The following is a 24363-nucleotide window of genomic DNA, read 5'->3' on the forward strand; positions in this document are numbered from 1 at the left end:
TAAGTACATACCAATGCAATCGCTTGCGCACGCTGCACACCCACGGGACCCGGTGGACAGTATATCTGTTTAGAATACTGTGTCAGTGTTGACTGAGGGCCAGGGTGTGTGCAGCTATGATTATATACAGTACAGTGTTACACTTGAACAATAGAGATGACGTAGATTGTTTCTATAGGTCCAGACGTTGGGTGGGTCCAGGCCAGACAGGTAATAGGTTGATTCAATCTAAGGAATCCAAAGGTGGGGGTCTTCTCTTCAGGGGGTCTGCTCCTTTCATAGCCAGTATCATACAAAGGTTTACTCTCTAATATCAATAACTAAAGTATGCAATGTGCGATCTCTTCGCTGACTGCACCGGACAGCTGCTGATGATTAGGGCTTCAATATGACATCAGGCATCAGACACCTTTCCTATAACCTAAACCTTTAATAACACTACAATGTACATATAATTACTATATATATATATATATATATATATGTATATAGACTAATAATAAACCGAATACTATCTGCTCCTGAATTACAGTGTAACAGAATCACTATGAGATTATATAAATAACTAAATGTTGTAATGAGAGTGTGTGCGTGCGTATTTTACCGTGCGAACGCACCACGCTACGTAACACGTGGCGTACGCTTCGCAATACGCACGGCAAACCAATATTAAACCAATATACTTTCGTTCATCCAATTATACGACTTCAACAGTCCACCCTTTCATAGTATAATAAACTATCACCTTAAAGATGTTATATGCAGGATCTCAGTACCACGTTTCATTGTTATGTAATACAAATCCCCCTTGGTGTATGTCCACGCGGTTTGTAGATCTAAACAAGTTATCATAAGAGAAAGTCTTAATCCTCTAAACGACTTCTTCTTTTACTATAAACCGTACACTTCTGGAGCTTGGAGATACCCTTTTGTATGCCCTTCAAGGGTGCAATAAAACACTTAATACATTATTTGGAAAGGTACAAGGTACAGTAGAACATGTATCAGCTATACAGAATTCTTTACTACAGTTCTTCAAGTTTAACAGGTTCTTCTGTCCAACGCATGTCTTTAAGCTCAGAATACATTTAAACACTTCATGTTCATCAATAGCATCATCCTATGTCTATCAATAATGTCATATACAATCTCCTTCAGCTTGCGTTAATGTACACACTTCTAATAATGTAATCAGTTCTTTTCATCAACACTTGTGGGCGGGCTATTGTCTGTTCGTTCTTCCCAGTCTCTCAATACTCAGATTTAACAGTGATCGGCTTGCAAAGCATTGGGAAACTTCAGACTAAGGGACCTAGGTTTCCTACTTTTTCCCTTAGTGACCTCCCGCCTATAGTTTGGGTACCTCAAGAATATTTAGTGGAAAGAGAACTAATCCTACTTGATCTAATCACTGAGGCACGTGTGAGCACGCCCAGCACTTTGTTTGGTCTAAAACCTTACCCTCCCAAGAATGATAATCATTCTCCAGGATGCCTGCTCAAGTCCGAATATTACTGGACTGGCATCGCTGGGTGTATCTCCTTTTAACCATGGGGTCGCCGTACTTACGGACGTAATGCTACTCAGACAATAGCCCCTCGCACTTTCTCCAAGCTCCAAGGTTTCTAAATTTTCCTTTACCCCTGAATTGAATAGAGTAATTGGCTGGACTGATTATGCTACTAACTTCTTCCTCCCCAATACCTCCTTATCATTACCTGAACCAGTCTCTGTCACCTGCTAATAATCAAAAGTATTAACCGCCCTGAGAAGAGAATGAAATGAGAGAACACAAAACAGGAAAAACTATAACTTCATGCTGGACAACAGTCTTAGCCTTTGGCTCAGGTGCTACTAACTGCATTCGAGGCCTTCCAGTACAGACTCATGTGTGCCCTTGGACCCTTCTCTGAGTGTTGGCCCCTCTGCAGTGGGTGGAATAGGCACCAGTGTGTCTCTGCTACCCTTGAAGCCGTGATGCTGGTAGCCTACACCTGGTACCTGTCTGTCAAATAACCTAAGCTTAAGAAATTTTTGCTCCACAACTTACTCTCCCGATCCAACATCCTGACAGTTAGTGTGACCTTTTAGGAAACAGTGTTTTGGACGTTCTTTGTTGCTGTCTTACTATTTACCTTCTCTCAAGATCTAACCTAGCCTCCCAGTTACAATCTTATCTCACGAGGGGTCAAGAACATTTGAAAAACTGACAGGTTAGGAGTCTGCCCAGGAGTGATCTTTTGGTAGCGGGAAAGGACTAGTGGCCGAAGCTATCAGTCACTTCAATCAAGTTCCAACTCTTAAACTATTCAATTCGTTCTACCGAGTACCACTACTTTATGTTCACACTGGTTTATGGCTAACTGAAAGTATGTGATTTGTTACCACTACTCATACATTAAACCTCTATTATCAATAACATGAATACCCCTATCATCTATTATAACTCTAGGACTATCGCATTAAATAACAAAAGCTTTGAGTATGATACAGTAATACATTAGACACATTTCAATACACCTCTACCTAGACATTTTCATTGGTACACCAGTGTATACTTGAGGATCCTGCATGGTGGTAATTGGATGACGTGTATTTGTTTTACCTGGAGGAAAACCCATCAGCAGGAGGGATATGGGATGGCTCTATTGGTCTACCTTGTCCATCTCTCCAGAGTCCACCAGACTCCTCACCACATCTCTTCACCTTCCAGACAGTTTATCCCTCAGGTAACACAAATCTTTATATATTAACCAATATGTGTATGCGTTCATGTGTGTGTGTGTGTTCACATTTTAGAACTAAAACAATACAACGAAAAACAAAACAAAACATAGATTTGTTAGCTGTCGCATAAAACCCTGCTGTCTATTTGACAGCTATGTTCGCCCTGGTGTGACAGCCATGTATGGTCATGTGTGTAAGTGTGGACTTTACTAGCAGCTACTTCAGTTGGTAACTGTGTCACTGTATAAAGTCCTCTATGTAGTGTCCTAATCATGTGCTGGTATTGCTATAAAACGATTTCTCAGTCACCTCAACATTGCCCCCTAGACTAGAAAAATGCTGAAGACCAATGTATATCAATCGATTTTCCCTCTGCCAACTCACATGTCATTCTCAGTACCTCACATTCAGCTACTTGACTAAGTGGGAAAGGCAAAGGGGTCTATTTCTATAACACTTCCTTCAAATATAACAGTATCCAGTACATGCCTGTCTAGCAGTGAAAAAAAGTATAAAACATGAAAATTCTACATTTTCTAGGGTTTCACATTATGTCGTATCTTGTAGTAAAAATCCTACTCCAATGTTCTATACAGAGATGCATATCTGTATGCCTAACCTCTAGCATTCTTCTGTCCTCCTGTCCTCCCCACCCTTTGTGCATCCATATAAAGGCACATTTTTGTACAGGAGGCACGAACCAAACCAAAAAGAAAGAAAAAAAAAAAAAGAACAGATATGCAATCTATAAAACATGAATCGTATTTCCACAACAGAACCTTTCTGCTTAAAATCATCAGTTTCTATACACATGAAAACAAAACCCCTGACTGTTTCTGTAACTCATGTCAATCTAGTGTGTGTATCTCTGAATTTGTCTTATGTAAAAAAAATAAAAATATGTTTTAGCCCCATTGTTGAGACTGTGTCTGATTTTATCTCTACCAGAGCAGAGAGAGAGAGAGAGAGAGAGGGAGAGAGACTAGCGTTTGTGTAAAAAAAATGAGAAATAGGAAAGCAATGAATGATGGGAATATAAAGATTTGAATACAAACATACATGCAGAAAGGGAGATTTTTTTTTTTTTTTACAACAAAATGACAGCTGGATTGGACTCTATGGGGAAATGGCTGTATTCATTTAACTATGATCCCTCCCAAGAATGACTAGGGGGTCTTAACCGTGCAATCCAGTGTCGTCCGTCATTTGTTCATTAAGAACTCGGTATCTCATTGACTACTTTTCAACGGACTTTCCTAACTTATAATAGAGAAATGTAAAATTTAACTGTTGATGACTCATCTGAGATACCTAAACGATATTTTGGAGCAAAGTATGTATATACTTCATTGTTGGATAATGATTCTCAGCCAAACAAATTATCATGAGACACTGCAGCCTAAAACAAAGAGTGTTCCATTTGTCTATTGTTAATTAGTCTTTCAAGAGTAATTCTTCTATTTCTCTATCTCACCCCTTTTAAACACTAGTCTATACTTCTTTTGTCTGCCTTTATCTGTGAAGAAAAGACAAGATAGTTATCTTTAAACAACAAACAAACCAAGCATTCTCATTCTTTACCATCGGCCAGCGATTAGGAAAACAAACTCAGTTTCTTCCTAAAAGTACACACTATTACTTACCATAGATTAAACCCCCCCTGGTTGTAGGACTGCAATGTCTGACCTGAACTCTAGAGTTGGTTATAGTTCTCACCCAAAGTATTAGTTGTTGCAGAGTGTGCAATCAATTGTAGGGGAACCTCTGAAAGAAGTGTACGCCTCTTTTGTGGATGTCTATGTGATTTCCAACCCAGGTATTCTTTCTTCTCTCTACACAGTTCTTACTCATGTGTCCCTTCTTACGGCAGTAGAAACACGTCCCTGTCATGTCTGCACACTGTTTTGCTAGGTGTCCTATTTTATTGCATTGAAAACACTTCCTCAACTCATGTTGTTTCTCTTCTTTTTTTTACAATCTCTCCTAATGTGTCCTTCTTCTCTGCAATTGTAACATCTCACTATTCTGGGTTTCCTGTTATGTGGGTTGTATGCTGGTGGTCGTGTGTGCAGTCCCTCTAGTGCTGGGATACTTTCCATCATTACCCTATCACTTAGTGTCTCTTTCTGTTTATTCATACTTTTATCATGTCCTATAGCTGACTCCCTGAGAACACTTACAGTACTTCCTCTCCAGTATGGTAATGAAGTTTGCACCCTTCTTTTCAAGTCCATCCATTAGAACGTTAACAGCAACCTCTCTGTAATCTACATTATCTTTTATGTCTGATACCCCAGTATATTTGAGCATCTCCATCAGAGCCCTGCAAAAATAGTCTGTTGCATTTTCACTATCCTCTTGCCTGATAGTAAAAACTTTACTCCAGTCCACTATCACTGGAAAATATATGGCCAACCGTTTGATTATTTGTCTGATATTGTCCTGATTATCATCCTCGGTTAAGGATTCATCCTCCTCCAACATACAATCCTTAATGAACTGTTGTATATCAGTATTGAGAGGAAGACAGGTCTTCAATAATACTCGCCAATCGTTATTAGTTGGCTCCTACACATTACCATAATATCTAATAAACTGCTGACATTTGGTCAAATCTTTCCTAGGATCAGGAAAATCAGACAAAATTGAAAATGTTTCAGACCTAGTGCATGGATCATGCTTTGCTACATGTTTTAAGGGAACATCACTATTCCTGTCTGCTTTCCCATTGGGAACTGCTGTTGTGCAGACAGGATGTAAGTCTACCAAATCATTAAAACTAGTTGCTGAAATTGCTGCTGCAGTACAATGGATGTCTCCCCCTGTGTTAACCTTTTCATTATTCTCACCACTTTCAGCTGCTGCCCCTGCTAGTGGCACCGTTCCTTTTCTTTGTCCTGAAACATTACTTTTAACATTACTTAAAACAACATACAAGTTACTAGTTACAGTTTTTACATTTTTGGTATTGGCTGTACTTCCCGCCCCGACCGAATTTATTGGGGGCGTGTTTGCGCTCAGTTTGCCACGCTTTGCAACGCACACTTCCGGAATGCTTGTTTCCGGTACGCTTACTTCCGCTGAACACGTGTTTTTCCTTACACTCACTTCCGCTGTGCATTCGCTGCTCTGCCATATGTTACCTTCCATTTGCCACGATTTTAAACAATCATTAGGTGCATTTCTCACTTTCGTTGACTTAATCAACCGTACTTTATCTTTTACGGTATTTAGTACCTCTGCATTAAAACTCCCTGTTGTTGGGAAAGGCCTATCACAATCTTTGGTCATTTCGACCCACGTGTCACAATAAACAGTTGCGTATGCACCATATTTTTCACACATGAGAAATCTTGCTGACTCAATAGGGCCTTCCTTAGGCAGTACACTGACCATCTCTAGCGTATGCTTAGCACCCATGTTGAACAATATACCAACGCTGTTGCTACAATCACAGCTAGAGATCTCTAATGCTCGGTGAATGTATTTCCTTTAGCCGCGCTCACTCGCTTTTCTCGCACCCGGCGAGGATCCCTAATACAGAAATATCACTGTGGGCCACAAGGGCTATCAGCTCCTCGATACCCTGGCTCAACCACAAAATCTGCTGAGTTTATTATAACTGGGAGAACAAAGTCGATACAATCAACCAGCCTTTCCAATATAATTCCTCCTAGCTGCTTCACCAATTCGCACTAAAGATGCGGTTAGATCGCACTGCCTACCAATACTAATTATTAGCAAACCTTGCGATCTAATGGTAGCGCTTTGCGAAAACCCGGTTTTCGCATTCGGTATACCTGCCCTGTATACCGTCCTTCAGTTTGGCAATCCGCCTTGTCAGACAGCAACTGAGCACAATGAATAATGAACAGTGTATCTACGTTACAACATCACACACTATACACCTTTTCTGCGCAGAAAATCAAAAGTTCCCAACAACAGTAGTAATATCTCAGAGGCTTTCACAAGTAATTATACTATACATGTACAATAACTATCAAAACGATTGTTTAACCACGTGGCAAGTCTACCGGAAGTTCGCGTACGCACAGCAGGAAATACACATACGCTAAGCAATGCAATACAGTTAAAAAGCACAATGACAGAAAAAAGAAACAGTTTTCTCTTTTGTCCCTAGGTTCTAGTTAGCGTGCCCTAGATAATGCAAAACGGACATTCGGTTTCACAACACAGAGTAAAATTCAGGTTTTGAACACCATGCGTTCTTACCCGTTTATGACGCGTCTCCACCCTTTGTTGAGGAACCGAAATCCGTTGGTCTTGCGTATCATCGGCAACGAACCTCCAAAGCTCACGAGCCCCCAAATTGTTAAAGTAATTCTATCGTTTTACAATAAGCATTGCCCAATCAATTGTATGTGTTTCCAAAGCACAAAGTTATTTATTTTTAGCAGGTGTAAATAGTCAACAATTCAATACATTATTATATTCTAATACAGTACAGTACAGCACAGCCAATACCAAAAGATAAGTACATACCAATGCAATCGCTTGCGCACGCTGCACACCCACGGGACCCGGTGGACAGTATATCTGTTTAGAATACTGTGTCAGTGTTGACTGAGGGCCAGGGTGTGTGCAGCTATGATTATATACAGTACAGTGTTACACTTGAACAATAGAGATGACGTAGATTGTTTCTATAGGTCCAGACGTTGGGTGGGTCCAGGCCAGACAGGTAATAGGTTGATTCAATCTAAGGAATCCAAAGGTGGGGGTCTTCTCTTCAGGGGGTCTGCTCCTTTCATAGCCAGTATCATACAAAGGTTTACACTCTAATATCAATAACTAAAGTATGCAATGTGCGATCTCTTCGCTGACTGCACCGGACAGCTGCTGATGATTAGGGCTTCAATATGACATCAGGCATCAGACACCTTTCCTATAACCTAAACCTTTAATAACACTACAATGTACATATAATCACTATATATATATATATATATATATATATATAGACTAATAATAAACCGAATACTATCTGCTCCTGAATTACAGTGTAACAGAACCACTATGAGATTATATAAATAACTAAATGTTGTAATGAGAGTGTGTGCGTGCGTATTTTACCGTGCGAACGCACCACGCTACGTAACACGTGGCGTAGGCTTCGCAATACGCACGGCAAACCAATATTAAACCAATATACTTTCGTTCATCCAATTATACGACTTCAACAGTAGATAGAGGGGTAAGCATATACAGGGTGGAATTCCACCTTGTTATCACCTCTTGCTTCAGTTAGTAGCAGGGCAAATTTAATTGTTCTTGTAGCTGCTGCAATCTCTTACATATTGTTGCTGAATGCCGGAAATGTCCAGATATTTTACGGGCCACAGAAAGCATCTCCTGCATGTGACTGTCATTTTTAAAAAAGCTCTGCACCAACAAGTTTGTTGTGTGAATAAAACAGGGAATGTGATGGAATTCACCCAGCTGTAATGCTCTCACAATATAGGTGGCGTTATCAGAAATGACATATCCTGAGGAGAGTCCAAGCTGGATAAGCCATGTTGCAATAACATCCCTTAGTTTTATAACAGATTGTCAGCTGTATGCCTCTTAATGAAGCCGGTGAGACACATTGTAGCCTGCCTCGAAAAACTGTGACGTAGTTGGACACATGCTGCTGCTGTTCCTGCTGGTGAGGGTGAATCACCAACCCAGTGGGCTGTCACAGTCATATAATCTTTAGTTTTCCACATATCTGTGTTTAAGTGTACAGAGGGTAGAATGGCATTTTGTAGCCCAATAATTACATTTTTATAAACCTTCTTCTACAGGTGAGCAATAGCTTTTCTAGTAAAATGATGTTGTAATGGAATTTGGTAACAGGGACACAAGACCTCAATTAACTGTCTAAAACCAGCTGCATTAATAGTGAATATTGGACACAGATCTAATACTTGCATAATCGCCATGGCATCAATGATCCGCTTTGTGACTGGGTGACAGCTTTTATACTTGCTTCCTCTTGCAAAGTATTGTTTAACAGTCAATTGTTGTAAACTACTAGTAGTCTACTTCTTCTTCTGAGATGAAGATCCACCCCCAGCAGCAGCAGCAGCGGGACTAAGATTTAAGAATTCTTTAGGAGGAACCCTAGATGGTGGAGAAGCCATCTAGCCTTAGCAACTTGGATGCAGGACTAACAATAATCGCTACTGAGGATATTGATGAGGAAGGTGTTGTGGGTGTAGATTGCAGATGCCGGGATCTAGCTGAGAGAAGGGACCTAACTGATGCTGGACTGTTTGTTATTTTTTTAGCATAAGTTTCAGATTTTCCCAATAGCTTGCCATGAACTCGCTTCAAATGGCATAACGTGGATGAGGTTCCTAGATGGTTAAAGTCCCTACCTCTACTGACTGTGGCTTTACAAACGCTACAAATGGCTAGACAACTGTTGTCAGGATTTGGGTAAAAATAAATCCACACATAAGAGCTCTTATGCGCAGACATGACAATGGCCTTCTTCTTATCACATGCAAGAACTGTTTCCACTGGTGCAGGACTTACACAAACAACATCATCGTCACCAACATCCTCATTAGCGCCGTCATCAGCTACACAAATATCTCCCATATCCTGTTGCAATTCTAAAGTGGCATCCTCAATTTTGTATCATCGACTACACTTTGGCTGCTCATCCACACCACTGCAGAAATGGTGAAAGGAGGCTTCTTTATAAGTACAGTATCAGAAATGTCAGGCTTACACATAGCACTCGTGGATAGACACATGGATTTGTGTCATTTCTAAATCTGAACATACAGTTTCTTCTAATGCCTTTTCTTCCAGCTCAGCTTTTACATGTTAAAGTATTTGGGCATCTCTTTTTGAGTCAGAATGACAAGGTCTTGCATTGTCATGACTGACCTTACAAGAAGATGCCTCACTGACAGTTGCAGAACTAGCATTCATAGAGAAAGGCGAAGTCCTGATTCTTTCCTTGCCACTGCATGTGTAAAATGGCATGTTGACAATTTTATTTTTTTTCTGCAGTTAACTTTGCCTTGATTACAGGTGTTTTTTTACATTTTTGTTTTCCTGACTTAAAACCACTATACACTTTAACATAGGCTTTAGCAAATGACGTAGATGGATTACTATCATAATGACTGGTGCCATCAGCTGCTTGGTGCTCCTGGTCTTCTGTGGACTGATGTGAATCCATTTTGATGACACTTGCAGAGCAATGTGACTGGAGACTTTTAAGAGCACTGCCAGCCCTATTATTTCTCTGTCAGCACTGACAGTGTGCAATGGCACGTAGACTGTAGACTGGCAAGAACATTGACACCTCTCCTGTTTCTGCATGAGCTATAATAACACAGTACAATGTGACTGGAGTCTTTTTTCTTTTTTTTTTAAAGATATTTCATTAAATTTTACAGAAAAGAGAATGAAGGAAACAGACAAAACAGGAAAAGCAAAAACGTAATGTAGTTTTCCAATTGATGTAAACAGCATATTGTTATAGATATGAGGAGAAAAAAGAAAAATCAGGGAGAGATGAGAAAAGAGAAGGGAGAGAGGGAAGAATAGGAGTAGGAGGGAAGGGGGAGCCATTGAAATGAGAGGAAAAGTGAAATGAAGGTGAAAATTCAAGATAGCACTAAAAGTTGGAAATTAGGGCTCAGAGGCCTTAAAAAGCCAGAGGAGGAGAGGCTCCATGATATTCAGTCCAAGGACTCCAGGCCTTATTAAATTGGACAGGGGTGTGGCGAAGAATGCTAGTAATATATTTCATATGATAGACTTGCCAGATCCGGTTGATAACAGAAGGCAAGGGAGGTGGACTTGGATTTTTCGAGAAAAGGGCAATTTGGCATCTAACGGCACTAAGAATATGTGTAATAAGTTTCTGAGTTTCGATATCTTAGGATGGAGTGAGAGAAACTAGAGTGATGTTGAAAATTAATCGGTGGATCGATTGCCAGAAAGGGAGCAGTTTAGGACAGTGCCACCATATATGAGACAGGGTACCCACTTGAACATATTGACACCAGCACAGCATGAGGAGGCTGGATATATTGTATGAAGCCGGTGTGGGACCAAATACCAACGGTAAAAAAATCTTGCGACATTTTTCGCTTAACTTAGCGCAGATAGAGGTTTTAGAGAGATTCAGGCGAATCTTTTCCCACTTCTCGGGAGTAATCGATTCCCCCATATCCTCCTCCCATTTAAGTTTGTGGGGGTCCTTAAGGGGGCATTTGTGTTTTACGATAAGGCGGTATAATGTGGAGATCAGGCCCCTGGAAGGGCAGCGGAGATCGCAGAACGTCACCAAAGGAGAGGTTAGGTGTATATCAACGACTGTACGTCGGATAGAGTTATATAAATTTCGAAGTTGAAGATATTGAAAAAAGCAGTTCAAAGAAATGCAAAATCTCTTTTGAATGTCCGCAAAAGAGGGTAAGAATTGAAGCGGCGCGATGTCGGCGAGGAAATTAATGCCACAACACATCCAGTAGGAGAATTGGGCTGGGTGTAGTCCGGGAATAAAAGAGGGGTTATTCCATAAAGGAGCCATGTGCCATGAGTTAGGGGCTAGATTGTACGAGGAGACTGTATGAGTCCAGCAGGTGAGGGAGAAAGCTAGAGGGGGAGGAAACGTGATAGGGAAGGCCGGTGCTGTGGTGAGGGCGGATTCAATATCGAACCAGACTCGCTGTCCCAAAGGAGAGTGAAAGAGTACACACTGGGTAAGTTGAGTGGCGCGATAATATTTAAGAAACTGGGGAACTCCCAGTCCTCCTTCTTGGATTGGTTTATGGAGAGTCTGCATTCGAATCCTGGGCTTCCTGACAGACCAAACAAATTTTGTAGCCATTTGTTGAAGGAGTTTAAAGGAATTGGCGGGGACTTTAAGGGGTAAGTCTTGAAACAGACATAGAAGTCGATATTGATTTTGAGGGAGTTTATTCTACCCGTCCAAGAGATAATGAGTTTATCCCATTTTAAAAGATCAGTCTTGATGACAATAAAGCAGGAAAATTTGCTGCGAACAGTTGGTCATAGGAGCGAGTGAGGTAAATCCCAAGATATTTTAGTTTGTGAGACTGCCATCTAAAATCAAAGCTAGTTTTGAGGGTTGACAGAAGGGCAGGGGTGATATTGAGGTTGAGAATTTCTGATTTGGAAAGATTAATGCTTATTAATCTTGTAATTAGAAAGGGTGCTAGAAAGAGAGTGATGTCCTTGAGTAAATTTGGAAGCGATATGAGGGGGGTTGTGACTGACAAAAGGATATTATCCACATATAAAGATAATTTATGTTCAGAAGAACCAACCCGGACACCGGAAATATCAGGGTTGATACGAATTTTACAAGCCAGGGGTTCGATCAATAAAGCGAAATTGAGTGGGGATAATGGACATCCCTGTCTAGTACCATTCCGAATCGCAAAGGGAGAGAACTGAAAACCGTTAGCCAGGATGGAAGCAGTTGGGTTAACGTAGAGAGAAGCAACGCCATATAGGGCCATCCCACCCTGTCAAATGCCGCGTCTAAGGCTATGAGTAGAGTGGGGATGTTGCGGGAGTTGGAAACATAAGTCAAGTCAATTGCTCGTCGGGTATTATCCGATGCCTGGTGACCAGGAATAAACCAACCTGGTCGGCGTGAACCAGTGAGGTGATGACAGTGTTCAGGCGATTATCGAGGAGTTTTGCAAACAATTTGACGTCTACTTTCAACAGGGAAATAGGTATGTAGTTTCCACAGAGTTGAGGGTTGTGACCAGAGTTGGGTAAGACTACGATGTCTGCCTGAGTTGTTGCCTGATCGAATATAGAGCCCAGAAGCATAGAATTGAAGAGTTCGAGGATCATGGGCATAAGGGAGTTGGCAAAGGGTTTCACGGCCATATATTATAAAACGTCTGTACCAGGGGCCGATGCATTTTTGAGGTCTTTAATTGTTTGGGCGATTTAGTCAGTCGTAAAAGGCTCATTAGTAAGTGAGGGCAGAGCGATAGAGGATAAGTGAGGGCAGAGCGATAGAGGATAAGAAGTAGAGATGGGCGGGTCCGGTTCCCAGAGAACCGAACCCACCGGAACTTTGGGTATCCAAGTACCGAGTACTGAGTAGCTCGGTACTCTCCCGCCCGCTCCGAATCCAAATCGAGGCAGAACGTCATTGTGACGTTGTCGGATCTCGGGGCTCGGTTCTCGCGATACTTCAGGATTATAAATACCCGCCTCCACAGCAATCCATCGCCATTTGACAGAGGGAGAGAGCAGGGTGTAATCACAGGCTGATTAGAGCAGGTACAGAGAATCCAATATTCTGATTCCATGTGTTGTAACAAAAATCACTAGAGAAGAGAGGAGGATAGAGGTTTTTTTTCTTTTTTCAATATTTGGCACTCCCCAGTGCTTTTGGGGTGTCCCCCATAATTGTGCATAAATATTTCTGGCTGTCAAAATTACTATCTGTCAGCAGTATCTACCAACTAATTTTTAGCACTCCCCAGTGCTTTTGGGGTGTCCCCCATAATTGTGCATAAATATTTCTGGCTGTCAAAATTACTATCTGTCAGCAGTATCGTACCAACTAATTTTTAGCACTCCCCAGTGCTTTTGGGGTGTCCCCCATAATTGTGCATAAATATTTCTGGCTGTCAAAATTACTATCTGTCAGCAGTATCTACCAAATAATTTTTAGCACTTCCCAGTGCTTTTGGGGTGTCCCCCATAATTGTGCATAAATATTTCTGGCTGTCAAAATTACTATCTGTCAGCAGTATCGTACCAAATAATTTTAAGCACTCCCCAGTGCTTTGGGCTCAGAATGGATTCAAAGCAGTCCACATATGATCAGAATGAGCAACCAGGTTCTGTCACCAGTCCTGATGTTAGTGTTCCCAGTACGTCATCTGGGCAAGGCGATGTCAAACTACACAGTGTTTCGAAATCAGTCCAAAAAACAAAAAAATAAAAAATTTACTGAAAAAGAAAAAGAAGTGTTACTGAGTAAAAGTTAAGTGCCGATAAAAAATTTTTTGCCAACATGCCATTATACACACGCAGTGGCAAAGAGAGAATGAGGCCTTCACCTTGGGCTATTAGTGGCAGATCCTAAAAAGTTACCGAGCCTACAATTGGTGCACAACTACTGTTATGCATCAAAGCCGAGCTGCAAGATAACAGTAAGGCATTAGAGGATAATGTTTGCTCTGATTCACAAATGACACCAATCCCTGTGGAGAGTCCATCCACAGTTGTATGTCTAATCATGAGCATTCTGTTAGTGTACCCATAAAGAAGGGCCCTTTCAGAAGTTCTGCTGAACAGCCCGAGTGTAGCCGCTGATACACAAATTGAGGATGCCACTTTGGAAATAGAAGAGGATGAGGGGGAGATTTGTGGAGGTGACGAGGGCGCTAATGAGGATGTTGATGATTATGATGCAGACAGATACCAAATTGCCTTTCTCAATTTCTATTTATATTCTAGATTATATAACGGCTGAATAGTTTTCTATTTTACTCCTAGTGGAGAGGGGATCTGATGCAGACAGATACCAAACTGCCTTGGTCCATTACTTTGTATATTCAAATTTCTAATTCTACAGTCTGTGCAGGCTGCTTTTTTTTCTACTTTACTACAAGTGGATGGGGGGGGTCTGATGCAGACAGATACCAAACTGCCTTTGTCCATTTCTTTGTATATTCAAATTTCTAGTTCTACAGTCTGTGCAGGCTGCTTTTTTTATATTCAACTGCAAGTGGAGGGCAGGGGGGGGCATAGATAGCCACCAAACTACCGTGGTCCATTTAATTTTACTTTCTAGTTCCACAGTCTGTGCAGGCTGTTTTTTTTATAGTCAACTACAAGTGGAGGGTGGGGGGGGGCATAGATAGCCACCAAACTACCGTGGTCCATATAATTTTACTTTCTAGTTCCACAGTCTGTGCAGGCTGCTTTTTTTAATATTCAACTACAAGTGTAGGGTGTAATATACACCCAAAGACGATGGCTACATTGCCAATAATCAAAGATGGAGGAGGTAGACAACCAGGTTTGTCTGTATAATTTGCAGACAAATGTTCGAATTAAGGAAGGCCTGCCAGGGATTAAATTGTTTTTTTCATAATTTATTAGCTTTAGAATTACCTATATAGCAAACAAAGATAGAGAGTTGCGCAGAGTTACCAATTCAAAATTTAATAAATGGTATAGAATAACAAACAGTAAAAACCCAAATAATGGGTGTGGTGTACACACGTAGAAAATCTGTATATTAGATACATGCCTAAAAAAGGTTCAGAATTGACACAGATAAAAATACAAATACAGATCAGCAAGTGAAATTGTTGAATACATGAGCTATATAGCATACATAAATGAATATTTGGCACAATGTCACCTAGGTATTTAATACAGGTAAATATATGCACTAGATCTCAATAATGGAAAAAAGGAATATGTATAAATCCACAACTCATGAGCAAAGGGACATCAAAATAAATCCAGGTGCCTTTTTAGGCAATGTCTCTTATAAATTGCTCATCAAGATATAAATGTGCCAGCAAAAGAGTCTTTGTATATGTAGATCCCTAAGGATTTGTATATGCATCTACTGCAGTGAGTAAAGTATAAAATCCTTGGCTGTTAGAACAGTCGGTGAATATATACACTATTGAAGTACCAATGTATCACACAGTTGTCACAATCAAAATAGGAGAGCATCAAGTTGGTAGTTCTTCTTACCGCTGCAGCGGCTGAGTGTGATTTAAAACCAAGTACTTCCAAAGATTGCTTAAACAGTCTTATCACCGGTGGTTCACGGCATCTAGTTTTAAGGATTTACCTTATCGTCATATCGTCATAGGCATAACTCAGGCAGTGTTGCAATACACTCACGGTCTTCGGTGCGCACCTCCAATATGATCCGGGCAAGTCCAAATTCAGAAGGAAAAAGGTTCCGTTTGGTACTTGAATATCTCTGCCGTCAATAGGCTCAAAACAATACAGGCAGCATGAACAAGGCGACGCGTTTCGTCTGAACTTCAGACTTTCTCAAGCCATAAATCACTGACTCAGTAGCTGCCTTTTTAAAGGGAGTATCTCATTAGACATAATTGTCAACACCTGTTTAGATCGTGGAGACCTTAAAAGTGCATATATATTTGTGCAAGGAACCTTGTGTAACAAAATATATATATATAACACAACACAATATACATGAAAACAACAAACAAAAACAATCCATCATTTATTTGTATCAGAATTAAAATATGATACAATATTAAAAAATCATAAAAGTTATAATAATAAAAAAATATAAAATATATATAATATATACATTTTAGGATATTAGTTTGAATAGTAAATTTAGAACTTGCACTTGCACGTTAGAACCATGTACGTTCTAAATTTGATTCAAAATATTACCTGGCGTCCGGGTTGGGGCTTTCTGACCCTGGACATCCAGGCTTTATACACGCATATTCCCCATATAGGAGGCACACAAGCCCTGATGAAAAGGGAGGACATCTCTGAGGGACAGCACAGCTTTATCACTGATGCCATTATGTTTATACTTACCCATAATTATTTTTTGTTTGATTCAGTTTATTATCTACAGACTCTTGGGACGGCCATGGACACCAGGTTTGCCCCGAGCTTCGCCAACATTTATATGGGGGCGTTGGAAGACAGCCTCATATGGGGCGGTCCATTCGGGGCGAACCTGGTGCTCTATGGCCGTTACATAGATGATTTATTTATTATTTGGGAAGGAGGATCAGAGTTGGCTTCAGAATTTGTTTCCTTTTTGAAAACGAACACGTTTAATTTATTTTTCACTTATCAGTTTAATATGTTCACTGTGAACTTTCTGGATGTGACCCTAACAATACTAATAAAACTAATAATAAAATTGTTCCTACCAGCTAAATAAATCTGTTGATTCCAGTACGTACCTACATTTCAAAAGTGGTCATCACAAGCCCTGGATTCATAATATACCCAAGGACCAGCTTTGTAGAATCAGGCGCAATTGTACCCTTGACAAAGATTTTGTTCTACAGGCTGAAAAAATGTCACTTGATTTTCTTAAGAGAGGTTATCCAATACAGTTATTAGAAGAAGCTAAAGATTTTGCTTCAAAAAAGAAACGGAGTGATCTGTTGGTTCCTAAAGCTAAAAGTTCTCTTCATGGGACTTGTGATAAAGAAGATTTTAACAAATCTCTTATATATATTTCTAAATTTAACATTAAGCCTCATATGATAAAACGTATTATTACTAATAACTATAAGATTTTACATCAAGATGTTGTCCTTAGTAACATCTTAGACAAAGTTCCAAAAGTGATTTATAAGAAAAATAACAACTTAAAAAATTTGTTAGCTCCAAGTGTGTTAAAAACGAACACCAATATCGTTAAAACTACTTCTCAGTCTTGGCTACCCTCTAGAAGTTTAGGGTGCTATAGTTGCAATAAGAATGTATGCCTTACTTGTGACTTTATCGGTAAAGCAGTGACCAGCATTAGATCTGGGGTTAGCGGTATAGAGTATGCCATCTCTCAATTTATAAATTGTGAATCAACTTATGTTATCTACATGCTGGAGTGCCCGTGTGGCCTCCAGTTCGTGGGTAGAACTACACGTTCCCTAAAAAGTCGTTGTAGGGAACATAGACAAAACATCTTGAAAGGCTACCCCAAACATAGTGTATCTAGACACTTTCTGGAGAAGCACGAGTGCAATCCTAGGGGTCTGAAAGTTATAGATATTGAAAAACTTAACCCCACAATAAGGGGCGGGGATCGTTACCAAAAATTATGCAGAAGCTAAGCATCATGGATATTCAAATTACAAACCCTACATCCAGAGGGTTTGAATGAGACTATAGAGTTCAGCGAGTGGCAGTCATGATTTTTTCTTTTATCAACCAATTTTTATAAGAAAAGCTAATATGGTTTATGTGGATCATATATCTGATAGATATGTTATTATGTGATGTGTATTTTTGCACAAGTAGACTATTCTGTAATTATATCCTTGGGTTTTCTATATATTGTTGCCCAGGTTTTAGGATATTATAGAGAGGTTTATTATGATTTTCATGATATTGTAGATCAGGGGAGATTAAGTATATCTATGCATTTAATCTAGCCAATTTGTAATATATGTCTAGTCCCTATTAATATTATGATATTTCAGAATGTGCTAAGAAGTTCTAAATTTACTATTCAAACTAATATCCTAAAATGTATATATTTTATATTTTTTTATTATAATAACTTTTATGATTTTTTAATATTGTATCATATTTTAATTCTGATACAAATAAATGATGGATTGTTTTTGTTTGTTGTTTTCATGTATATTGTGTTGTGTTATATATATATTTTTTTGTTATACAAGGTTCCTTGCACAAATATATATGCACTTTTAAGGTCTCCACGATCTAAACAGGTGTTGACAATTATGTCTAATGAGATACTCCCTTTAAAAAGGCAGCTACTGAGTCAGTGATTTATGGCTAGAGAAAGTCTGAAGTTCAGACTAAACGCGTCGCCTTGTTCATGCTGCCTGTATTGTTTTGAGCCTATTGATGGCAGAGATATTCAAGTACCAAACGGAACCTTTTTCCTTCTGAATTTGGACTTGCCCGGATCATATTGGAGGTGCGCACCGAAGACCGTGAGTGTATTGCAATACTGCCTGAGTTATGCCTATGACGATATGATGATAAGGTAAATCCTTAAAACTAGATGCCGTGAACCACCGGTGATAAGACTGTTTAAGCAATCTTTGGAAGTACGTTGGTTTTAAATCACACTCAGCCACTGCAGCGGTAAGAAGAACTACCAACTTGATGCTCTCCTATTTTGATTGTTTCAACTGTGTGATACATTGGTACTTCAATAGTGTATATATTCACTGACTGTTCTAACGGCCAAGGATTTTATACTTTACTCACTGCAGTAGATGCATATACAAATCCTTAGGGATCTACATATACAAAGACTCTTTTGCTGGCACATTTATATCTTGATGAGTAATTTATAAGAGACACCGTGCATAATATTTTTTTGCCTAAAAAGGCACCTGGATTTATTTTGATGTCCCTTTGCTCATGAGTTGGGGATTTATACATATTCCTTTTTTCCATTATTGAGATCTAGTGCATATATTTACCTGTATTAAATACCTAGGTGACATTGTGCCAAATATTCATTTATGTATGCTATATAGCTCATGTATTTAACAATTTCACTTGCTGATCTGTATTTGTATTTTTATCTGTGTCAATTCTGAACCTTTTTTAGGCATATATCTAATATACAGATTTTCTACGTGTGTACACCACACCCATTATTTGGGTTTTTACTGTCTGTTATTCTATACCATTTATTAAATTTTGAATTGGTAACTCTGCGCAACTCTCTATCTTTGTTTGCTATATATAATTTTTAGAGGCTTAACACTGCCTCTTTTTGAGTTTGCTGCATTCGATCCTGAGGCTATAATATACAGTACACACGGGATACATTAGCGCCAGAGATCTGAGTGTTTTTCTGCTTTAGAATTACCTCACTTATCTAAGAAACTGGTGGAGCACTAAATTAGGTTATTTTAGACCAAAAAAATTGTATTTTTTTCGAAAATAGCAAAACAACCAAACAAAACCAAAACCAAAACCAAAACACGCAATGGCGGTTTTGCAAAACCAAAACCAAAACACGAAGGTTATCCAGATCCAAAACCGAGTGCAAAACCAAAACACGGGGGTCAGTGACCATCTCTAATAAGAAGTCACTAATTTAAGATTGTAAAGAAATGGGATCTGAAATTTGAGGTGGGAGATTATAGAGAGAGGAGTAAAAGTCTCTGAAAATGTCAGCTATATGTTTAGGATCATAGGTAAGGTCCCCTGAGTGGTTCCTGATAGAGATAATGTGGTTGCGGGTGTGTTTATCACGTAATATCCGGGCTAGGAGTCTGTGTGCTCGATCTCCCCAATTTTTAAGAACACTGCCAGCCCTTTTATTTCTATTTCAGCACTGACAATGAGCAATGGCACGTAGACTGTAGACTAGCAAGAACAGTGGAATCTCTCCTGCTTATGTGCGAGCTATAATAACACAGTCCAATGTGACTAGAGACTTTTAAGCACACTGCCAGCCCTATTATTTCTGTTTCAGCACTGAAAACTGCCACCTCTTCTGTTTCTATGTGAGCTACAATAACACAGTACAATGTGACTGGAGACTTTTAAGAACACTGCCAGCCTTATTTCTGTTTCAGCACTGAAAATTGTCACCTCTCCTGTTTCTGTGTGAGCTAAGGCACAGTAGAATGTAACATACATAGTAACATTGTAACATAGTTGATGAGGTTGAAAAAAGACACCAGTGCATCAAGTTCAACTTATTTTGGATCTCCTGCGATCCCTCACTTATATTTGAAATTGATCCAGAGTAAGCAACCGCCACTCTGTTTTAATTGTGAAAATCCCCCCAGACCCAATATTGCAGCCCTATTTTTACCCTATATCCACTACTATCCTTCATCTTAATTAACGGTCGTATCCCTAGATACACTTTTCCGCAAAAAAATTGTCTAGCCCTTTCTTAAACATATCTATTGAATCTGTCATCACAACCTTCTCTGGCAATGAATTCCATATCTTGACTGCCCTTACTGTAAAGAACCGCTCCCTTTGCTGGCTGTGAAATTTCCTTTCCTCTAACCTTAGGGGGTGACCGCGTGTCCTGTGTATAGTCCTTGGGGTAAAAAGTTCCCATGAAAGTTCTCTGTATTGACCCTTAATGTATTTGTACATAGTAATAATATCTCCTCTTGGATGTCTCTTTTCTTAAGTAAACATGCCTAAACTGACTAACCTTACATCATAACTTAATGACTCCATACCCTTTATCAATTTTGTCGCCCTTCTCTGAACCATTCTAGGGTTTTTTATAGACTGGAGACTTTTAAGAACACTGCCAGTCTCATTATTTCTGTTTCAGCCCTGAAAACTGCAAACTCTCCTGTTTCTGTGAAAGCTATAACTCTGTAGAATATCACGGGAGACTTTGAACAACACTGCCAACCCTTCTCTTTAACTTAACTGAACTGGAGACTGCCAAGAACCCTACTACCCCTTTTGTGTGTCTCTGTGAAATGGCGCCGGATTTCCGTGGAGGGTGGTACTTATAGAATCAAAAACTCTCAATATCCGACAACACAACAATGACGTTTTGCCTCGCTTTAAATATCAAGCTTGCTCGGCACAAAAGTATCAAGCTTGCTCGGCTCGGTACTCGGATCTCCGATATTTGGTTTGGCTCAGTTTTCAGGAAGCCGAGCCCCAGCATCACTACTTTGGGTACTTGTTTGTTTGTATCTCACTATTTTGCTTACTTAAGTCCCATTTTTGGGCATGCGCAGTGTGGTTTTGTGTACAATACGCACAAAATTGGCAGATACGTCCCTTGATGAATCAGGTTCTATATTTTTGTTTATGATTGCTACTGTTGTATCTCAGGTCTTTGGTCCCAGAGTTGGATCTCATTTCACAATTTGCTTTGCTGGTAAAGAGGCCCAGATCATTGAAATCCACCTTAGGTATTTAGCCACGTGTATCCTGACAGTGCCAATATCTCTTTGTAGTTTTTTGGTACCAGACTTCCCTTTGATATAATCCTGGATCTTATCCATAAATGCTATAGAAAGCATTTACTAGCAACTTTTTAATAAATCTTTTGATTTTGATTTGACTTTGTTTCATGGTCAGCATGGGGCAGCACGGTGGCTTAGTAGTTAGGACTTCTGCCTCACTGCCTCTGCCTCATTATCTCAGAAATGTAGCACACTCACAACTAACACTGTGTACTTGGTGCTTGCATAACACTCTTACCCAATAAAACCTTCAAAAATACGAAGAAAAGGGACTGCTATCAAAATGTTGTGATCTTTTCTGTGCTTGCGTTAATAAACATATTCATTATGTTAATGAATTGCTAACTAATACCTATATGCAGGCTTTCAAATTTTTTCTTCATGCATATCTTATTTTATTTGTCAAAATTGGAACGATAACCACTAAGAGAAAACATCAGAGAGCCACAATAGATCAAATGCAAGAATGTTTTAGATCTATAAAATCTTAAATTAAGCAATCTTGTGCTAAATTAAGCAGATTTTGGGCAGTTCGTCAGTCCCCTTACCTCTTTGATTTACTTAACTTTCCCTCCATTTTGATACTGCCACATAATTAACCATGTGGTGTTAATCCTTGTTTCTATTTGGAACAGGTTCTACCACTTGATTAAGGGAGACTTTTACTGAACTGTTTTGAACATTAATATATCTTATTGAGTATAGTGCTGACTGCATAGTGCATTTGGTGTATCTTTTAGTTTGTAAATGTAAAAACAATAATTATGTGTAAGGTTGCTGAAATTATTAACCCCTATTTTCCCTTACCTTCTGTTTCTGTCTTTGGGGCATATTCAATTACAATTCCGGTCCGCGAGATCGCGCCGGGATGGGCCGCGAACTTAATCCACGTTACCGCAATAACGTGGATTTTCGTTCGCAGCCCATAGGGTTGCGTACGAAAAGGGGCATATTCAATTAGGGTTCCGGTCCGCGGTAATGCGCGTTACTGCGGACCGGAACCCTAATTGAATATGCCCCTTTGTGTCATACTGTTCTTGTCCTTTTTTATTTTATGACATGGCAATCTTCTATACAGAAACCCATTATCCAGAAACTTCTGAAAACCAGAAAATAAAAAGTATCTCTTAGGCATGGTGCTCCTAATTACAAAGCAATCACATATATAGAAAATTCCTACATCCAAGCATTCCACATGCACAGTAAACATGTATTGTTAGAAATTGACCAGAGCTGCATAGTGCCCAAACTTCACCTGATCTCTGGCACAGAAAGGGTAAATTATGCACATCCTGTAGTTTCATTCTCTATACTGGAAAAAGTGTCAATAAATTAAAGTTAAATTAGTTATTATATTATAATAAGTAACTTTTTTTTTTTTTTACTGGTAGCAGAAACAATATATTTTACATGCAGATGACTCCTCCTTATTCCCATGCCCTCAGATCACCTATAAGTGTAATTGTAGGAATCATCATTGGCTGTGCATGTTGTACCATTTAAGTTATCATTATTATTAACTAAATCATTTTTTTTTTCTTTTAGGAGACATTGTGGATAATTCTGCTGACTCTCCAACACCTGCATTGAAGGTTCGAATGCATTCAATGCCAACAGGTATATACTTCCCGTAAGGGATAACTTCTCTAAGATTAAGTCATACTTGTACATACATTCTGAGACTTAAAATTGGAAAATGATTGCCCACCATGCTGTTTGTTCTCTTCCTGCCAGTGTTGTCTACTGATCTTTTAAGTTGTTAAATCTCCGTGGTTTGTCTATCATAGCTGACTTCTGAATTTGTTCAGTTTTTAATTCTGTATCTTGGCTTTGTCTGGCTACCTCTCTGGCTCTTTAACCTTCAGTTTATTTGACTCTCCACTTCAATTTAAACCATACTTTTGTTATGTTCCCTTGCTTCCCTTATTTTCTTTTTTTATATAAACTATTTTTTATTGAAATCGATAAATATCAGCTAAGTTAACAAAAAGCATTGTATAATAAACACCCCAAACTTTTCATTTCTTTCTATTTGAAAAAACAAAGGAACAATATAAAAGAAAATAAGAACAAGAAGGGGGAGTAGGAAACTCCAACAGACTAACAAGAAAAACATGTCAGGAAGGGGAAAGGGGGGTGGCAGTCCTGTGCTCCTGTTATTCAAGAGAAAACAATACTGTAGGAATTGTCTCCTGACCACACCTGACGTACTAAAATAACTCAATTTAAATATTATAATCACTATATGTATCTGATTTTTTTTAAGTTCAGCCAGCTGATCCAATGTGGCCAAAGTGACATCTTTCATTGACATATAGAAATCTAATCAGTTAAACCAATCCGTAACTGATGGGAGAATAGTGGATTTTCATTTAACCGGGGTAATCACGTTTGCCCTTTATTGGAGTGCTTTAGGAGGGATTTTTATTATGAAATTGACACCTTACTTATGTTTAGAATCCAGAAGTCTGGGTCATTGGGCTCTCCCTCTCCCAAATTATCTTTAGAAATTTTTATCACCTCCATGAAAAATGGTCGAGTCTTTGAACAACTCCACCATAAATGCCAGGGATTTCCTGGCATTTACAATGCTAACATTTACAGGGGCAGCTAGCTGTAACTCTAAATCCTGCTCCCAGATTTTAGTAGCTCTGGGGAGATGGCAAAACGTCATTTCCCAGGAGTTTCTATATAGAGGGATTGGAGTGTTTTGGATCTTACTAAATAGTACAGAGAATTTCAAATGAAGTCAGTTCTCTAATCAGGGCATTGTTTTTATTCACACGTCTAAGATAATGCATTTAAATTGTCTCCGCTTTTTCTATTAAGCCAGTGTCGGGGCAGTCGTGGGATGGGCTACATATGGCAGAGATGGGGTCCATGCAGCAATATGTATCAGCGCACTAAGACAGTGTTTTTCAAAAGTAATCCACTGCTTGGCTCAATCAAGGCGTGCCTA

General features: G+C 39.3%; 1 protein-coding gene across 1 annotated transcript in view; it reads left to right on the forward strand.

Moving 5' to 3' along the window:
* CARMIL2 (capping protein regulator and myosin 1 linker 2) overlaps positions 1-24363 on the forward strand; it is a 1059949-nt gene that overhangs the window by 987921 nt on the left and 47665 nt on the right. Inside the window, exon 36 of the mRNA XM_075188807.1 lies at positions 22950-23021. Within this exon, the coding sequence (XP_075044908.1) occupies positions 22950-23021 (72 nt within the window). The remainder of the gene's footprint in view (positions 1-22949; positions 23022-24363) is intronic.

The sequence above is a fragment of the Mixophyes fleayi genome, chromosome 10 (assembly GCF_038048845.1).
Source record: "Mixophyes fleayi isolate aMixFle1 chromosome 10, aMixFle1.hap1, whole genome shotgun sequence".
NCBI lineage: Eukaryota > Metazoa > Chordata > Amphibia > Anura > Limnodynastidae > Mixophyes > Mixophyes fleayi.